Raw genomic sequence first — 20,801 nt, forward strand, 5'->3', positions numbered from 1 at the left:
AATCCATGTGTAAAAGGGCTCTAAGCATCAATAGCACCTGCCAAATACAGTAGTCCAAAAAGAGCAGAAATCATCTAAATACCTGCAGCCTTCCTCTACTTTAGGACCTTCTTAACTCTGCAAACTTAACACGGTACAAACCAGAAACCCGCCTGGAGAAAAGGTGGAATCTCAGAATAGGTTTGGCCTGATTTTGTGCAGGGTTTGGGAGACTTTGTCAGGGCTGGAGGAAGCATCTCCTCCTGCCAGATACTAAACAGACCGGAAGTTTTCACAATGGTAGGAGCGCGTGCTTGTCCTCAGAAAGATTGGGTAGGGATCTGTTTTAAGAGCTCTGCTGAGAAAGAAGACGCTCTGCTTTTAGGCAAGAAAGTAAAGGTTGGAGTGCTCAAAAAGAGAAAGGAACAGCAACTGTGAGTTTTCTCAGTGGGACCGTGTTCCCACCATCATTTCCTACCTCCCAGCAGAGCTGGGAATCCATCAAGTAGTACTTTTTGTTTCCTGCTGTGTAGAGTCCCCACCTGTACAGCAGGACACAAAGGTTACATCCAAGGTTGTTGAGAACCCCAGTGTCCCCCGTGCCAAGTGGGAGCCCCAATCACTGGTCCAAATGTTGACACACCCCTGCCTCTGGCCCCATGAGCCCTGGTCCCTGTGCCATGCAGCAATAGCACAGCAGTGACACTGAAGTGTTACAGCTTTCAGGAGGAACTGTGTGCCTATCAAAACAATCACAAATTATTTTAAATGTATGTCTTTGACTGTAATCCCCTAGCACTGCAGCATTCCCTGCACCTGTGTGTTTTAGCCCATGTAGCTCAGATATTAAACAGGACAGGACAACCTAGCACAAGTAAGCACAACTCTAAGAACATGGGCTGCTTATCCATGGAGCTAATGCTCTTTACAAGGCTTGGGGTTTTTACCATCACCAGCAAAGAGCTGAGGAGACCAACATGTAAAGAGGTTTTGTAGGACTGTCCAGTTACATGGATTTGGCTCCAGGTGATCTCAGAGACTGCTGAAGTCACAGTCTAATGTCCCTACCCTTTCATCCAAATGTAGGAGTCACTTTATCTCCTGAAAAGTATTTGCTTATGCTATTGCTCATTCTGATTTTCAAGCAAATATCACAGAGCATCCCATCATTGAATACATAATAGGAAAATAATAATGGGTGCTGTCAAATTTCTGGAGTAATCTCTGCAAATGCAATCACACATTTTAGAAAATAGACATATCAAATAATTCAGAGGTAACTTTGCAATCTTTCGGTGGGGGAGAGGAGGAGGATTAAGTTTACACAAATAAGGTCTCAGGGACTCCTGAACACAGCCTCTGCAATATGCTGTAATGACTGTTGCTATTCCTGAGATGCTGTGCTGAGAATAATCTCCTTAGGAAACTGCTGCTGCCGTGCTGTTGGCCAGGCTGGCCTCATCCAGTGGCTTAAACACAGCACAGAAGGGTCTGGCAGTATGACAGCCCAGCAGGGAGCAGCTCTGAGCCAACTGGTTTGGGCTGTTCTGTACTAGCAAACCTCATACTATTGTCCCTGTGCTCCACACAGGCACATGGTTTGCACCTGTCTGCATCTCCTACATAAATGTGCCTAGGAAGTATAATTTTTTTCACATTTTTTGAGATATTTAAATTTTACAGTTAGGCATACATGATAATTTTAAGTGATTAAGAAAAACGACACTTTGGAGTTTTAAATAGGGCTGTCAGAAATCATAAAATTATGGATAGACCTTTGAGTGGTCTAATATTATCTTTCTACATTGAAAATATTCTACAAAAAAATAGATAGGTACACCATTAAAAATTTATGTATCCTGATGACATTTAAATCAGGAATATCTGTCTAATTCTGTGGAATTTTCCTAGAGTGCAATGGGTAAAACATTCTGCAATAACTGAACAGTATACTGCCTGCCTTTGTTATCTGTCTTGTACCAAATCTCAACAGAATGGTAAATAAGAACTATTTGGTGATAGGATTGAATTAATCACATTTGTTACTGACTGTCACCATCATACCTATAGAGAATTTTGGGACAGAGTGGAGGCTCGTTCAGCTGTTGTGGTTGGAAAGATCATTGCAATTAGCATGCATTAGATTGTGTGCACTGAAGGGACCCTGCTTATCCATGGTGATGAAGTCAGAGCTAATAAATAGGTTTTTTTAAAAAGCAGAGGTTCACAGAAAAAAAAATGCTAGATTTCAAAAAGATGAGAAATTAATCTTGATAACAAAATTGCCCCTTTCCATAAGGAAGTGTCCCGATTTAGTGAATAGACTTTCTCAGTCTATTTCTCAGCTTTTCTGTTTCCCTAAGTCTAAAAGGAAGAAAATATTGTAGATCTTTCCTCTATGTAACATATAAACATAACAGACTATGAGTGAAATACCATATCAACACAAACTCATACAAAACTGCTTCTCAAGTTCAACAGAACAGAAAAAATCAACTTGTGTTCCTTCCGGCTGTGTGTTTTTTCCAACGATAAGGACTCCTTGGGAAGTGACTGTTGTCAGAATATTTGATATGTTGGTGGAGGTTTCATGCGGCAATGCATCCCAGCTTTGCCAGAATGTTCCATAACCTTGGGCTGGGAGAATAACCCAAGTAATCAGTTAGAAGGCAGCCTCTGCACAGGGGATAGGAGGGCTATCAAGCACAACCAGTAGCATTTAAATGAGAAAGCAGCAGTCCCAGAGTCAAACCTGAGGCTGAACTGGTGTTTATGCACTTTGAATCAGGCTCCATTCCAGCCACACTAATTAAAAACAACAAAAAAAAATCAACTCCTAGAGGGCTTGTTGCCTGCTGAAATGTGTTTCTCTCAAATTCAATCATAATGGAAGCACTTTCAATGACAAAATATAAAACTTAGCTTGGAACTTTCTTTTCTCCCAGTCTTTCTTACCTTCACATGAGATTTCCCTGGGTTTTTAAGTGTCAATCAAATTGTTTTCCCAAAGTTTTCAGGGATATCTTGCGTGAGGTCTGAGTAGAAACATCTTCTCAGTTTTGCCTTGCTGGATGGAGAACCTTCTTTCAAAACATATTTGTATTACAGGGGTGGACAGTACAATTTGCTGCTGCTTGTGACAGCCAAGGCTGCAGATTCCAGTGACCTTCCCAGTTTTATGTTTCTTTCTTATTAAGCCGATCAGCAAATGAATCAAGAGCTTTTCAGCCATTTTTCTTCAGCTTTTCTTTTCTTGAGCATTAGGAGATGAATTAGTGATCTGAATTTTCACAGTCAGGTCATTAGCATTTGCCATGTGAAGCTTACTTCTAGCCCAAGTATTCTGTTTGTTGTGCCTCTTGTAAGATGTTTGGTGTCCCTTACTTTTTTCCTTCTTGACCGTTAGAACTGTTATCTACAACGCAAGTATACACAATGCATCCACAGCTTTTCTTCAAGCAGATTGCTGTCTGTTGTGGGGTTTTTTCACAACCCAACTTGTGTAGAAAGTTTCAGCACAGGAGAAAATATGGATGTTTCCTTGGAATTTTAACCAAGTTTGTTCTTTTTTTTTTGTGTGTATTAAAGAACCTTTATTTTGTAGGGGGTAATCATAACCGTAGTCATGACCCTTTCAGTGTCATCACACTTCATTTCTGGAAGCCCACAGTTTAAGCTGATCACACCTGGCAGAAATTCTTCATCTCAGGACTTCAAGTAAATATTTAAAAAAAGGACTTTTAAAGTCCTTTTTCTTAAGACAATGGTGGTTTTGCCATTTCCATGCCAGTAGCCTTTACAGCCATACTCTTTACTTGTAGAGCAAATTTTAATTTACGTAAAGATTCCCAGAAAGACCTGAGCTATTCATGTTTCTGTGATACAAAAAATAATATGCAACGTGTGCAAACCACTAATCTGATTATGTCTGTTTAAGTATCTTCTAGTTTTAAGAATATTTGTTAAGAAAATAGGTCTTATGCTTACTTGTGTGTGTGCATAGTAATTCAAGTAGAGAAGGATTTCTGGAGGTAGCCTGAACCAGCCACTTGAGAGCAAATCCAAATGATTTTAGATTTTTCAGGGCAGTGTCTGTCTGATTTCTGAATATCTCTAGGGATGGAAATCTCACAACCTTTCTGGGTTCCCTTCCTGATGCTTGACCACCCTCATGAAGAAACTTTCCCTGTAATGTCACACCAAGATGTCCCATGTTGCAAGCCTTGTTTGTGGACTCTTGCCCTTTCATGGTGAACATCTGAGAAGAATCTGGCTCCATCTTCTCTGCACCCTCCTGCCAGATAATTGTAGGCAGCACTTAGACACCCCAGAAGGCTCCTCTAGGGTTTCTGCTGTGTAGGAATCTGGCAGTATGGAAAAGAGGCATTTTATTATTTTTGCTTTGTTTATTTATTTAAAAATTCAATTAATTATATCAGAGGTTTAGTCAGTACCTTTAAAACTCCCTAATTGGGTTAATGGGTGTATTCCTTTTATTCCCCTCAGTGTTACAGTCAAAAGTGCAATTTGCCTTAGAGATAAGCTGATTATAAATCCCTGACAGAAATCAGTCAAACTGCATGGCACCTGTCTGCCTCTGGAAAATTAATTCTCCTGGTTTTTTGGTTTTCTTTTTTTTTTTTTTTTTGGTCTTTGTTTGGGTTTTTTTTGGGTTTCTTTTTAAGGGTTTTAAGTTTCCATCATAAATGAACATTTTCAGTTTTTAATGTTCAAGATTCCAAATCTTCTATAGTAGGATAAAAAAAATTGCTAATCTTGACTGCTCCATTTTTCTGCATGGTCTGCAATTAATGTGATTATTTTAGAGAATGAGAAAAGATTTTTCTCTTTTTTTCCCTCCTTCAAGAAAGTGCAATGCAATCTACTAGGGGTGAACTTGACCACAAGCATGACAGTTACCCAATTTAACAAGGGGATTTATATATTCTTCTTATGTGTTAAGAGCACTCTTGCAAAATTGCTTGGCTTGCTTCATGATTACAGCTCTCTTACAATCTCAATTGCTGCTATGCTAACCCCATAATTTTTAAAATATACCAAAGGCAAGATCATTTGTGTATTCCCAGAGTTTATCAACTGTCAAGAAAAAGCTGTTCAGAGACTTAAGCTGCTACTGGCTTGTGATATGAGGGATCATTCCTCTTCTTCACCCAGGAGACCAAGAAGATGGTGCAGAAAGATGCCAGGTCAGCAGGACCAAGAAGTTACCACAGGCCTGCAGTGCTCATATCAAAAGGCCAGTCAGCCACTCCAGGCATGGAGTATCTCTCCCTCTCTTTTTCTATTTGCTCATTTCCTACCTGTAACCAATTTTTTCCAGAGCAGTCTCAGCAGCCAAAGTGTTTTAGATTGGGTCCCTGTCCAAGTACAAATAATCTTTGTCCATTTCTAGTTGAACCTCTCTTTCTATTAGGCAACTTCTCTAATATTAGACAAAGGCTTTTGCACCTCAAGACATAAGGAACAGCTCCTCCACTGGAATGGGCTATCAGATATATCCCCATTCTACAATCACAGCTTGTGCTCCCCAGCAAGAGAGATACAAATCCTGAGAGAAGACAGAGCAAGGAAGTTGGCTGGGGAGAACTGGAAGGAGGGATGGCATTGCAGTACCAAAATGCCACCCAACATCTCCAAAAGGATTTAAATATGGTCTTGATTAAAGGGGTTTGCAGGGGTGATCTCTGCCTCAAATGTAAAGCAGAATACACCTCTTGTTAGACTTATTCCAGCCTCTGGATTCAGAAATTGAATTAGAGATAGAAAGTGACAAGCCTTTTTTATAGCCAAAGGAAAATGCACACAATCTTCAGACAGGTTTTCTGGCTTACATTTCACCCATGAAGAGGCATTTTCTTCATTGACTAAACCTGGTTTTAATCTTGGAGCAACATAGCAAAACCTGAATACTCTTTCTGGATGTTGAGCACTTCCATGCTCCAAACACAGCAGCCTTGTGGAACAACAGCATGTGCAATGGCTCGAGTCAAACCAAGGAAATCCTCTTGACTTTCATTTGTTGGTAACCTTAATAATGTCAACAGCATCTCTAGCTTTTCTAACTTGAAATAACTGCTGTATGACACTAGTCTCTCATGGCATTCTCATCTAGTGTAATTATTAATGCCCATTTCAAAAGAAGCCCTTGTCAAAAGAGGTTTGGGAGATATTATTATCTGCCTTTTTATCAGAATGCTTCTGATGTTTGCACAACATATTGTTGAAGCATGTTTTTTGTAAATTACCTTGTCTAGGACTCTTATTAAAAAAGTATTTTTGTTTGATGAATGAACAAGACATGAAACTAAACACTTCTATGTCTAAACAATCTGAAGATGATGAATAAAACTAAAGAAAGTTCAGCTGGAGTGAGATTCAAAGATCCATCAGCTATCTCTCTAATCTAATAACTATTTTTAAAGACTTCACAGATGGCTTCACTGGCTCAATCAATCTCTCTATCTATGATATATTTTAAAGCCTTCTTTTTCTTTTTAAATTTTCATCCTGAATTCAGTACCGTAGTTTTGATTTTTTGTCCAGTCCACAGTGGATCTGAAGAAGAGATTAGTCCTTTACTTTTTTACATTAGTCTTTTTGTGTCCTCAGTGCTGTGTTCATCTTTTCCTGCAGTCGGCTTTTCCTGGATTTAGCAACTTGATTCATTCAGTCGTTTTGCCTGACTACATCCTTTATGTCAACTCGTTTGTGTGTCTCTCTTGAAGCACTGTGCCCAGGAGTGGGCATGGCTCAGTGGGAAGATTAGAGCAGAGGCACATGAGCCTGGTGTTGATCCCAAAGTGGTGGTGGCTGTTGCCCTCCTGGTAGGGTGATTCCATGATGTTCTGGGGCCCTTTGCATGTGTGTTGCGTGTGAGGGTTGATGTTTGGAAGGCTGGTCCGACCAAGAGAGATTACACTCACTACACTGCAGTCCTGCACTTCTCCTTGTTGGACAGCATGCTGCTTTTTTCCCAGTACACGTTTCCAATTCATGAAGATAATTTTGAATTCCGATCCTAGCCTCTGCAAAGGCCTTTATCACAGTGGGCATCCCATTAATAACCATGGAAGTTTTCATTCTGCAAGTTAACACAGACTGAGAGAGGCTGCAGTGATTTAAGTTGCCTATTGTTACAACTTCTTAATCCTCAGGAATGAGATATTTTTCCTTTTAGTCAGAATGGCAGCTCCCACAAATAGATTAATAGAAATTTTGGCTTTCTTTCTTTGTCTACGGCCCTTCCAGACTTACCTCTATTTTCAGTGTTTGCATTTTTAAGTTATCTTTGCAGTCTGGTTTAAAGTCTGGAGTCTAACATTGCTTAATTGTTAGGCATTGCTTTGAAATTGGCAGAAGGGATTTAATCTGACCATTTGTACTGTGCTCTTATCCTTCTAACACAGCCTCTGATGCTCCATAGCTATTTCTTCTGTGGGAAACATAAGAAGGTTTGAGTGTCAGATCCTTCTTCTATTCCTATCTATATCAGTATAATACAGGAATATAATTCTGTTTGAGAAAATGCTCTTCTGATTTTATACCAAAGAAAACCGGAACAAGTCTAGTCCCTTAGTTTTCTTCATGTGAGAAATATGTTTTCTGAAATGGAAAAACCAAAACAAACCCTGAGGAGAAATCATTGATTTCAAGGACAAAAGTGATGTGAAATGTTATCTTTTATGATTTTATTGTCGTCCAAAAAAGACATTTCTTTCCAATTCCTGTGCTAAGAAAAGCATCCCCATAAAAATAGTTTCACCATATCTCTGCCACACATTTTTAAGGAAATTTGTTCCCAAGAAATTCAAGAGATTTGCAGGTAACCCAAAAAGATAGATTTTTGTTTTTGGAATCTAAAGGCTAACTATCTAGCCCACACAGGTTGTCTCATCTAGGTCACTCTATACTCAGTGGAGACAAGTCATCCCAAGGTAGGTGAGATGAGTGGTGACTCATCTCTGAGACACTGCTATTACCTAGACAATACTAAGACAATTTAGAACAGTTGTGTCTCTTTGGAACTTTAAAGTTAGGTGAGATGACACTATGTTGGTGAAAATCATCATGCTGGGAAAAGTGAAGTCCTCTCTACACAACTAACTGCTTAAATTAATCTCTGGGCTCAGCCACAGAGTGCAACATCAAATTGCTCCTCATCAGGTCTTGCTTTCCCTGCATGACCCTGTGATCCACAAGGTACGGTGGCTCCCTACCTGGAGCAAAGCTGAGGCTGGTTCCCAGGAGAGGCTGCTCAGGGGGGGTGATGGGAGGGACAAGGAGGGACAATGACTGCTGGCCAGGAGTGGGGCTAAGTGCTGAGAAGGCACTAAGGCTAATTATAAATCAGGAAGCTCCATGTCCCTGCTCCATTCCTTTCATTTCACCTTCCCTCCCCATGCTCACAGTGAGTTATTTTCTTTGCAAGCAGAAGGAGCTCTGGTTTCTGCTTACCCACAGTGGCTTACAAATGTTTTTAATGAGTGTTATCCCTGGTTTCTCCTCTACTATCAGCCTAGTCATGTATTACTAACAGCATCTTTCCTCCAGCCTGCTGAGGCCACGTCTGTAGGGCCAGCATCTGGCGCCTCTCCTCAGCTGCAGCCCTCAGCTGCCTCCTCCATCTTCCTCTAACTCCCATCTTGTGGGTTTGCTGTCTTGAATGGAAAGATCCCAAACGACTGCATTGACAAAACGTAAAACGGTTGCTAGGATGTAAAGATTGGGTGTGCACTCACCAAACAAGCAAACGTGGACACACACATACGGTATTGATCCTGCAGCCAGAGCATCCTGATGCTTTGAGAGCACGAACTGCTTTCTTACCTTGTTTTCTTTGTATACACACCACTAGGGGACGTTTTGTCATCACGTTTCAGTCGCTACACAAGTATACTTTTCTTTAGTGGGTCATGCTTCCTTTTCAGTCTTGGTGCACGTCTAGATCATGGACTGGATGTCTGAATTTCATTAGGGCTCGTGAATGACCCAGACTCACTGAAGTCGGGGAAGAGAGAAGTATTTATTTCCTCCATTTCTCCAAAGGAGCCCATCTATCAACATTCCTTATGAAGTGAGGCAGCTGGTTATTTCACAGCTTGCTGGAGCAGTACAAGAAAGCTGAGAGCTGCCTCTCATTTTAGCACTAAGTGCAGAATACAGACACTGCTAGCGGTTTTGTGAAGAGAGAAGTAATATACAGCCACTGCAAACCAAACTGGAAAGAACATCACTAGCAGTGATGCATGTTAAATACTTTCTGAAAACACCCAAGAATGTCTTTTAGACTAAATAGTTGAAATCAATTGGCAAAACTCAAATTTCACTCCTGTTTTCCATTCTCATCTCATTTGTCTGAGGATAAGTCACTGTCCATCCACCCATCAATACGTTTTTTCCCCTCCTTTGCATTGCAGACAGAGCAGCTGGTGACTCTTTGGATTCTCTTTATTGTCACAATTTCTGGAAATGCCATCGTGCTCTTCTCTACCTGGAGGAGGAAGCGGAAATCTCGAATGACCTACTTTGTTACTCAGCTGGCAATCACAGGTAGTGTATGGGAGGGGAAAGGGCACCTGACCTGCACAGGAATCACTATTAAAATGACAAATAAGGAAATGTGAGTTGAGTGGTGAAGAATTCAGTTGCCACCTAATGTCCAGTTGCAGTTTGCCATAAAGCAAATGGATGGCTACTTATCTTAGGGCTCAGTCTGACTCTGATCTAAAAAGATGTTGCTAGATGTAGTAGTATGCAGCAGCTGCAACTCACTGGTGTCACTAAATTTTATCTTCCAGTCTGAGTTTGCATCTGCATTTCCCAGAAGCTATGTCTCCAGCTGTTGTCATGGAACTGCTTAAATTAAACTAGTTTAAGATGAATCTCTTGTGTTTTTCTACTAAAACTACTCCATCAATCATTCTCCTGTGGTGAAGAGTGAAAATAACTTCATGTTGTCCAGTTTAATGAAGGGAAATATAACAATATAAAGGTGGAGAGAAATGCATTTAGATTTTTTTTTAATGGACAAAAGGATGCTGATCCAAGGACTTTGCAGTTTTTAAACAGAATGTGAAATGTACAGGAGCCTGGTTTGTAAAATGTCAGTCTCAGCAAGAAGGAAAGGAAATGAGCATAAGCAGCACATTGTTTCTCCGTGGTCTTGAATGGACTACATTTGTGGGGGTTTAAGTTTCCCAAGGGAAAATATGTGCTGTTTCTATAACAGTGTCCTGCTACTAATCCCTGCTTACAAGACATCTGTGTTGTACTGTTTGTGTATATAGGATATATTTATATGCTTCTACTGTTTTGTTTTGTTTTTTTTCTTCCCCTAAGCTATGGTAGGAATTATAGCACGTTTTCACTAAAGAACCATTTAATATATGATTTTCCAACAATACTGCTTCCTCCTTTTTTTCTGATGTACCTGTGTTTAAACTGGAAAAACAAAGCACTACACTGCCCAATTTCCAACATGCATTTTTGTAAATAAATGAACTCCATGGTCTTAGCCATGTCTGCTCAGAAGCATGTTCAGTTTGAAGAACTACTCTTAGCTGAAACAGACCAGGGTGTGCAAATAGATGCAAAGAGGCAAGCCTGTAACAGGTGATGGAAGAATCCTTGTAAGGTGAGGAGGTGAAGGTTTGCAGTGACTTCTTTTCTGAAGTGCTGACAGCTAGTTTTCCTGTTTGCCTGAGTCATCTGTAATAAATAGTTTTACTTCTTATCTCAGTTGTGACCTTTATTGCCACTTCCTTCATGAGGCAGCAGTATTATCCATCAGGTAAGGCAGGTCAATACAGCCTCACCCCACAGCTTGGAAGCATCAATCACAGATCAAGCATTACAGTGTTCACAGGAGTTTCAAAATAAACAGTTTCTGCTCAAAGAGCTCCCAATCCCAGATGAATGGAATGTACTCAGGCAGCCAAGCAGAAGCACAGGCAAAGAAAGAAGAACAGAGGAAGCTCCAGATGGACATCATCCATTTCATATTTAATGTCAGGTGTACTGGGAGGAGTCTACTGCTGTTTCTGTGCTGGAAAAGTGTCTGAGTGGGAATTTTTCCATTTTGTACCCATAGGAAAGAGGACTTTTTGTATTAGAATGGAGGTCTGTGAAGAACTGTTCACTAGGGATTTAAGTACTGTCAGCATGAAGGGAGAGGAAGGCATTGCAAGTGCAGTTTTGAGGGAGCTGAAAGAATCAGTGACAGTGGCAAAGACAACAGGGCAAATATACCATTAGATGTGGGCAGCAAATAGTGCTATACAGCTGATGCTATAATTTGACTGGGATTTGTGTGTTCCACTTGCTGATTCTTCTGACTTCCCCTTCCCTAAAATTATCCTTGACTTTTAAAATTGCCTGAGTTCAACAGTCGGTTCCATTTCATATTACAAAAATTCACATAGAAAACTCACTTGACATTCACATCTGCAACGTTAAAAGAAGTAACTTCAGCTCTAACAGCAAGGCTCCTTTCAAGCAATGTCGATTTCTTCTTTGTGATGCAGGAGTCAGAACTCTAATTTATCTTCCCGCACCAAGACTGCTTGTCAGTATTTTGGCACAAGGAAATTACTTAATTCCTGAAATGGAGCCATTTTACTTTCTTATCTTTAAAAACATTATTAAGAACAAAGCAAGCTGGCAACAGCCATCATCCTTTCACAACAAGTTATGAGGTAGACGCAGAACATTATGAAAACACCGACTTGTCACATTGCTTTGACATGCCAAGCATATTTAAATCCTTCCAACTAAGGCCTAATCTCCTGGCAAACAGTTTCTGCTTAGTCAATATTACTACTTCCATCTATTTTGAGGTCCTTAAAATATTTATTATTTCTGCCCAGTAGCAGAAAGAAGAATAATGGATATAGCTTTGTCAATGCAGACATTTCAAAGCCATTTAAAAACTTTTTGTCTATTGATCTGTGGCTCAATAGTTGAGAGGTGCCCTCAATTCTCACATTTTCCCACTGATGTAGTACCAAAAATGAAATTAAAATACAGCCTTTGTGTTAGAATAAATAAGGTATTCAAAGCAAAATTGTGCATAATACATGAATAGGAAGTGAGTGCTGTTGTTCTTCTTGACTGGTTGCCAAGCCAGATGCAGATGAGAAATAACTAACTGATTGAGGCTTATTTCAACACTGACAGAATTCAGTGGTTCAACCCACTCCACAAATCTAGAGAATATTCTTACTGATCCTTTACTACATCATAATTCAACATGGTGCTCAAGGTTGCGGGGATCTGTAGGAATGTGAGTAATCCCTTCAGCTTCAGAATGCTTAAGGATGTTGCTGAAGCCTGGATTCACAATATTTTACATTAAATATACACTTATACAATGCTTGTGTCAGTACAACGTTTAAGTCTATGTCTAACTCTCAGTTCATGCATAAATCTCTTTGAAATTATCTGGGAATTAAGCACTAGGAAATCAGCTAAGAGTTAACAGCTGAGCTGAACAATAGTACTAATCACTCAGCATCAGCTAATTTAATGAAGAGGAATATTGCCATATTTGCCTTGTGTTCAGTTTTCAGTTTGCCTTTGGGCATATTCCTCTTCTGTAAAAATGTTGTTCTTAGAAATAAGTTTGTCTGTGCAGACGGAAACTAAAACTAGGTTTCCTACAGATTTCTATCTCCAAGGTAATTTAGTTTCTCAGAAAGAGCAAGCTCTGAAGATTACCCTGTGAGGAGGGTATTTCTAAGCACTTTTCCCCAAACACTTTCCTTCTGAGCTTAGCACAAGTTATGCTCATGGCATAGCTATGTCTCCTGGCAGGAAATCTCTACATCTTCCCCTACCCGATGCCATTTCACATAACTTCAGTGTCTTAGTGTATTTAAGATGTTTGCCTCCGACTGAAATCACCAAGTGGTTCAAGATCAAAGACTGGGATGAGTTCACAGGAGCTGTATAAAGCTGGAAGTATTGAAGTGAAATATTGTTGTTTTCTGAAAAAATGGTTTGTCCACACATTTATATCTGTATAGCTCACATTTATATCTGTATAAATGAGCTCTGTATAGCTCATTTATATCTGTGTATCTACTAAATGAAGGTCTTCTTAAGTTTACTCTCAAAATGTAAAAGCAGTGGACATGAGGCATATATCAAAGTATTTGAGTAGCATAAGTGGATAACAAATGTAATTTATGGGCCAAAGAGTTAGTACTTTGTAACAGCAAGAGCTGCTATTATTTGACCAATTCCAAAACCAATCAAGCAATACATTAAAAGTCTATATTTGAATGAAAAGAAATGAATTTAAGAGAATGAATAAAAAGAAAGAATTTTGCTTCTCATTATTTTCCATTCAACTTTAACTACCACTGACAGAGGAATGTATTTAAGTTCTTTTTATTGATGAAAAGTAGGTAGTTTATTTAGATCTTTTTCTCCAACATTACCATCCAGAAATTTGGAACTTGAAATGTCATGACCTTTAGCTCAGTGTGCTTCTATTCCACCATTTAACAGAAATCAGTAATTTAAGAACAGTGTTACATTTTGTCCATTGTTAGGAGTAGAAATACATGTAGGCACTTCACTGCATGCCAAATTTTAAGCTATAGCCTGACAATCTTGTTTGGAAATGTGTGCTCACATACATATTGCTGTGGCTGTAATGAAGAGAGAAAATAGAAAGAACATCACAAAACTTTTATGGTAGCTTACATATAAACAGGAAAACAAAAGATTTTCTGTAAACATATGGAGCTGTACAGTCCATATTATGGTATAAATACCAAATCCTAAGGGATGACTTGAGAATTACATTAAAAAGGCAAGGAGGTAATTTAAAAAGTGATATAAAGATATTTGTATCATTACCTTCCTCGGTTGCTCAAAGAAAGTTGAAGGCCTTGGTCCTCACCAGCTGCACTCATTTTGTTCAGTGTTTGGTAAAAAGCTGATACACTGAGAGGGCAACACAAGCAGATAGGTGGAAATGGACCCTGCTAAAGCAAAGAGTGCTGCTATATTTTTGTGCTGCTTCTGCCCAGAGAGAGCATGACTGTGAGACTAAAACCAGCTGGGCTCAATCACCAACTTCTAGGGGGACTTTGGATTAGATGACTGAAGGCAGAGACTAATTTTCCAGTTAAATGCACTAAATGAGTGCATCTAACTGTGCAGCTACAAGAGCTAAACATCAACAAATTTTGTTCTTCTTTTCTTCTTTTTTTTTTTCCCCTACACCAAAACCAGCAGGGTACTGGGTACTGACTGCTTTAATGCACTGTGCCTGTCCTTCAATAATTTTCTTTATTGTTCTACATGACTTGAAGGAATGAAGATGACTTGTTACTCCATGATCTGTAGAAAAGCTTAATATAATAACACCATTACCAAAATTGACATGTAGAACATTATTAACAGATAATGGTCTCTGTTCCAGCTTTTCATTGGGAAAATGATACTTGGAATATTTCTGCACTTTAGAGAAATCATACATACAATTTCATCAGTTTTACAAGTACCTTAGACATCACAGTGATTATGAGCATTGGAAGTTAATTGCACAGAGGCAATTAGCAGCTAAATCAGCAAGTCACCTTAATGGAGGTGGACTGTTGGCAGCCAAAAAGTCCATAGAGTTCCCAGTTATACTAGAAAACTTGCCTTTCTTGCCAGCTGGGTCTTGGCTGGAACCTACCAATATGATTTACATGATTGTCCACCTAAGACACAGAAACTTAATGCACAAAACTGAACTAATTCCCAGAAATCTGTCTTCCTCCTCTTTCCACATTAATTGTCCGCTATTTGTAGGAAAAATATGAAGGCTGAAGAAAGGTGAGAGATTTCATCATCCTACCTGAAGAAAACTTAGAGGAAGTTACAATCATACTGCAGAATTCATTGCTGAAATTGAGAGAAGGACATGTGCATTTCTTATATTCATTATGATCTAAAACCTCTTGAAAGTGTAATTAATGTAAGGAAACTGTCTCTGCTAATGGATCATCTGTGTTCTGCACTGCATGCTCCCATCACTGCTGAAAGAGGTTTGTCAAGATTGGGAAGAAAGAGTGTAATTTGTTAATATTTCCTCAGGCACAAACACTTAAATTTTACAGAATACCCAATGACATCCAAATTCCCCACTTTTGCAAGCAGCTTGATTCCCAAACACCTATCTGGAAGTCTAAGAATTCTGCAAATCACCTGACTGCACACATTGCTTGATAAATAGGGAAAGAAATAGATTACATCCACCTTTCCTTTGTAGGCTATGAAAATGATAGCATTTAGTACAACTTTCATTTTGCATTTACAGAATAAATGTGCTTCAATTTACCAAGAGCAAAAATGGTCTCTGGGAGTAAACACAGAAATATTAGTATTGCTTATTCAATGCATCCCATGAAACTATGTGAATAAAAAAAAAAATTGTTTCATGGCTGCATTAGCTGCCTGGAAAAGCAGCAATCATTTTTCCATGCTGATTCTGCCAAGAAGATGAATTCAGTAAGAGGAAAACAACATGGGACTTTAAGTGAGGTATGTATTAGCGTGCCCCCACAAACTGAAACATAATGGAGGATAAGATAAATGTGATCACAGCCTGCAATACTCTGTGGCAGCACAAGACAAAACAGATTTGCTACCCATTGCCATTCCTTGTGATTCAATAACATCTAGGAGAGACTTGAATTCTCCTTTGAACTTTTACTCAGATTTGAAGATGAATCATAGTTCCCTAGTTTGTAATATGCAACTTGGACACTGGTGCTGTGCAATTCCAGCTTGATATTATGAATCATCTTTTACTATACTCTAATATTTCTTATGTAAAGAGCCATGAGTATTTCTGCATGTCTGTATGTATTCATTTATCTCTGCATAAATGGTTAGTCAAAACATAGTTTCTGTTTTCGCCAGGAAAATATCCAATACATTCATCCCTCTTAAAATTCATTTTCTCCCCAACCAGTCCTGAAGTAGATGGGGTAAAAAGTGGAATATCCTCAGAAGGCAGGAAAGGAAACCAGAAGTGAACTTCAGGAGAGACAGAAAGAAGCTTTATGTGAAAGAGAGATGTTCTCTTTAGGGGTATCAGGGCCTCTATTTCACAGTGTTTGGTCAGCCAGCCAAAGGAAAATGCTCACAGAAAACAGAGTAGATTTTATGTTTTAGAGGTGAAATCATGAAGCAAGAGGTCTGACACAGAAAACTTGGTATCCTGAAAATACTTTGTTCCAGTCCGGTCTAGTAGTGTAGGAACATTGAATTTGGGACTAGTGCTCAAACAATCTATGGGGTTACCCTACTTCCCTGTGAGGTCTAAAGCAAAAGAAAAAGAAACTTATTTTGGTGCAATATTTACCTCCTTGAAAAGGTAAAGTTATGATACCACAAGATTGGGACTATAAGGAAAAAAGGTAGCCTTGGAGACTTGGCAGTAATCCTGGGGTCTAAGGCAGTTTGCCTTTCTTGTATGTGCCCAAAAGGATTGGAATCAAGCAAGTATATGACGAAAGACAAAGAAACATCAATGGATCGAATCTTGATGCAGAAACCAGAGAGTTTTAGGCCAGAATGAGATACCCCAAAAACCTGGCTGGAAGCTATTGTAGAGATGGGACATTTGGAGAATGCAGAAATGAGCTGTAGGTTTGCTGACAACAACTTCTGCTTTAGAATTCAATTCCAAACCAAATCCTAAGAGTTTTTCACCAGCCCACAGATGGAAGCCTGTTATGCTATATTTTTCTTAATGCTCATGTAGTTTTAGATAATTAGATATTTTCTCAGGGGATCACTGGAAAGTCCAGGGATGCACACAGTATTTGTCTTTGCTTAGTTGCTTAGACTCTATCCACTGGAGCTCACTGCGGTAGGAAACAGCAGCACTAGCACAAAAAAAAAAAAAAAAAAAAAAAGCACTGATGTGCAGTAACTGTAGGAGTAGAATGAGTAGAATGCAGTGTCCCTCCCATTAGTGGCAATATAAAGGTAATTTGCTACTGGAAGCAAGCATGATCATTCCCTTAAAAACCCTGTAATGACTTTTATTTACATAACCTACTTTAATCTTACAAATGCAGGAACAAGATGTCCATGATTCATGATTTGTAATTAATGCAATCACAACCCACTAGGCAGACATCCTTAAACCAGTGGTTTTCTGTCTATTTTCTGTGAACAGTGGTCTTCAGATCCCTTTCAGGTAGCAAAAATCACTCTGCAGCTTAAAACCAAGTACAGAGCTGACGTTCACACAGGCAAGGAGAACTCATGAAAAAAGTATTTTCTTTCCTCAAAGTTCCTAAACGCTGCACTGAATTGTTCTGGAAGGGGACAGTTTGTGTGCTCATCATACATAGGAACTCAGTGTGGAATTTTCAGAGTGCCTAGGGATAGAAACTGTATCTTCCTCTGCAAATGCAAAACAGAAGACATGCTCTCTCTGCTTGTCAGTAGTTCCAGTGTAGGATATGGTCATGTGGGGTTTTTTTCACATTCCAGTGGACCACCTGGGACCTGAGAATTTAGCAATAAAGATGATTTGCCCTCATTTCATCTGCATCTCAATCACTTTAATACTCTGAAGCCAGACATAATCCTTCTTTAATTTGTTTTTGGGGTTTTTTTTTTTGAGTTATGAAGTATTTTCAGTAGATGTGTTGATGCTTCTACAAAGATATTATTTCCTTATACAGCTTTTAGGGACTTAATAGGCTTCAGTTCACAAATCCTCTTGCTTCTAAAGCAGGGGAAAAACTAACTACAACATGCCTATAAATATGTAATACAGTGTCCAATGATTATTCCTTTGCAGTGTAGGTGTATGTTTAAAATCACAAGCAGGCACAAGACTTCTGTACTAAGTCATCTGGGAGTGTTTCTGAATGCCATCTCTAAGGTTTGGGCCCCTGTACATCCCCTGAAAGGAAGTAAGAAATATCAGTGTAACATCTCAGTGACAATCCTATCTTCCCAAATTCACCCTAGATCATGCAATTTTAAACTAAGATGGAATCAGTTCTTCTATTTGCTTTTCCTGGCTAATAAGTCATTTCTGAAAGGATTAAAAGTGATGAACGGGCCTTATATGTCCTATCTTTGTCAAAGGCATTGTTTTCTCATTTCAACAGACACACACAGCCTAAACTTGATTCCACTTACCCACCTACAGATTTCTGCACAGGAAGTCCACATTTACCATTTCTATTCTTTCAAAAGAAGCTGTCATTCCTTCAGATCTTTGCATACAAATGTTTTTCCTGACTAGACAGCTGTGTGACTAAAATGAAAGCATTTCCTTTCAGCTGGTTGTTTTGGGTTTTTTTTGCCAGTAGCTTTTTACTCTCCACTTTTACCTGCAATGTAATTTCTCAAACCCTCTGCTGACACTTGCACTGTGCAGCTAAGTTACTGCACTGTCACAGCTCTGCTGGTACCAGCAGGGCTCTGTGGAGTTTATAAAGGTTTGTACAGGCAACTAGAGCACTTTGAGGGCTGTAAGACAAAAATGTAGTATGGTCTGGGCTCTGCTAGAGCAGCTGTGTGGCATTTGAAAGAAACAGCAAAAAGAACAACAAAATTCTAATCTTGGTAACTTTTCCAGTCAGCCAAGTGAAATGCAGACTAGGCAAGTATCTTCAGATACCTTCCTTGTCTTACAGCTGGGTGGTGACTATTTACATTTGCAGGTCTTTGACCAAAGCAATTTTAATCTGTGACCTTCTCCACCTGAGGAAATTACTATTATTTGGAATATTACACCTTTTGTTTTATACAACATCACTAATACTGAGATTAGCACAGCCGGTAAGAGTTTGGTGCTAATAATGCCAATTTTGTGGGTTTGATCTCTGTATGAGGCCATTCACTTAAGAGCTGGACTTTGGTGATCCTTGAGAGTCCCTTCCAACTTAGAATATTCTGTGATTCTTTCTAATAGCAGGGAGGGTGAAGGGCAGATGCCCTGTTAGCCTCTTGCCATGTGTACAGAAGTAGGTCTGAAGAAAGCCCACACCTTGACATCAGTTCTGGGAAGAAAAATGAGACATAATTATCACAGAGATAATTGGATTAAATCTCATGACTGCATTCTTGCACATTGGTATTCATTTTAGGGATTATTCATGCCATCTATTTTAGGCGCCTCACTGTGGGTATGTAAGATACAAAGTCACCCTTCCCATGCTCAATTTATAGCCAATAGAGCAAAACACTCCATGCAGCTCTATACTTGGGCTTAAGTTTCATTGACTTGCACAGAAGGACTCAATTCCTAATTTAGATCTCTAAAGTTGACTATATAAATCCCTCCAGTGTTCATTCATCACCAAATATGTCAGGATTACTATTCATTTTTGACAACTAAGAACCCAATCTTCCTCCTTTTCAATCAGACCTCAGAAGGCTCTGACTCAAATCCCATCCCCAAACACCAAGTTTTACAGGGAAGGTATTTCTCAGAACCTTTCCATTTGTTTATTTTTAAGCACAGCAAGGCATAGCAATGTTACCTGATGGAAAGTGCAGGATTATTTCTTTTGAGCTCAGAATTGCTTCTTAATTGCCATGTGGAACTTGTCCCAGATTTTCTAGGTGCTGCCCAAAAGACAATTTGTTCATGAAATCACAGAATCGTTTAGGTTGGAAAAGATCAAGTCCAACACTGCCAAGTCCATCACTAAATCATGTCCTTGCATTTCACATCTACATCTCTTTTAAATACATCTAGGCATGGTGATTAACCCCCTTCCCTAGGCAGCCTGTTCCAATGCTTGAGCACCTTTTCTAAGAAGAAATCTTTCCAAGTATCCAAACTAATTTTCCCCTGGCACAACCTGAAGCCATTTTCTTGTCCTATTGCTTGATACTAGGGAGAATAGACTGCCCCCCAACTTTCTACAGTGTCCTTTCAGGTAGTTACAGAGATCTAAATGGGATATGGAACAAAAGTGACAAATTTAAGTGACAAATATTACTCCAAACCTGTGCACTAACACTACAGCTGCATGATTAGCCTTAAAGGAGAATCTTTAGGATCATAGAATAGATTAGGTTAGGAAAGAACTTCAAGATTGTTGAGTTCAGTGCATGTAAGTGCTGTGCTCCACTGCGTTGGTGGAAAGAACCACCTGAAATCACTGAAGGATGCAATGGGGATCTGGTTCTGTTTCTGCACACATGTAATACAGGCACAGCCACATCCACCCCCCCACACCATAGCCCTGAAATCCAGAAAAACTTGCAGGTAAGTCACACATTTCTCCACTCCTATTATGTTATGTTGCAAGCAGTAGCAAGCAAGAAAGAAGAGTGAAGACCTGCTTAACAAGAACACGATCAGTCAAAATATCATGGAAATTACATCTGGAAAAATCTCCAAACATTTCATTCACAAGTCAAATTTTTTGCTAGTTCCTAAGGAACAAGGATAACAGCACTGAAAAGTGAAGTGTTTGATTATGCCAGTTTCTTAGAGGTTACTGATAACAAACGAAAGGAATTTTTTCTTGAAAGGCATTTTTTGCTTTCATTATAAACTAGCAAAATAGAACAAGAGGCAAAACGTTATTCAAATATGCCAGAAACCTGCACACTAGAAGTGGGGAATAAGGGGTTGTCTGCATGAGGAAACAGATTGCTTTGAAAGTCTGGGAATTTGAAGACACGTGACAAAAAAGAGATGTTTATTTGTTTCCTATAAAAAAACTCCACAATCAAAAACCCATCCACATTTTGAGATGGTATTGTTTTTTTTGATGGACATTTTCTAGTCTTAAATAGAAGAATGATTTCTACAC

General features: G+C 39.2%; 1 protein-coding gene across 2 annotated transcripts in view; it reads left to right on the forward strand.

Moving 5' to 3' along the window:
- Positions 1-20,801, forward strand: part of NPSR1 (neuropeptide S receptor 1) — a 120,190-nt gene that overhangs the window by 64,853 nt on the left and 34,536 nt on the right. For both annotated transcript variants that reach the window (XM_054641751.2, XM_077178361.1), the window contains one exon: positions 9,417-9,549. In XM_054641751.2, the coding sequence (XP_054497726.2) occupies positions 9,417-9,549 (133 nt within the window). The remainder of the gene's footprint in view (positions 1-9,416; positions 9,550-20,801) is intronic.

Source organism: Agelaius phoeniceus, chromosome 1, assembly GCF_051311805.1.
Source record: "Agelaius phoeniceus isolate bAgePho1 chromosome 1, bAgePho1.hap1, whole genome shotgun sequence".
Taxonomy (NCBI): Eukaryota; Metazoa; Chordata; class Aves; order Passeriformes; family Icteridae; genus Agelaius; species Agelaius phoeniceus.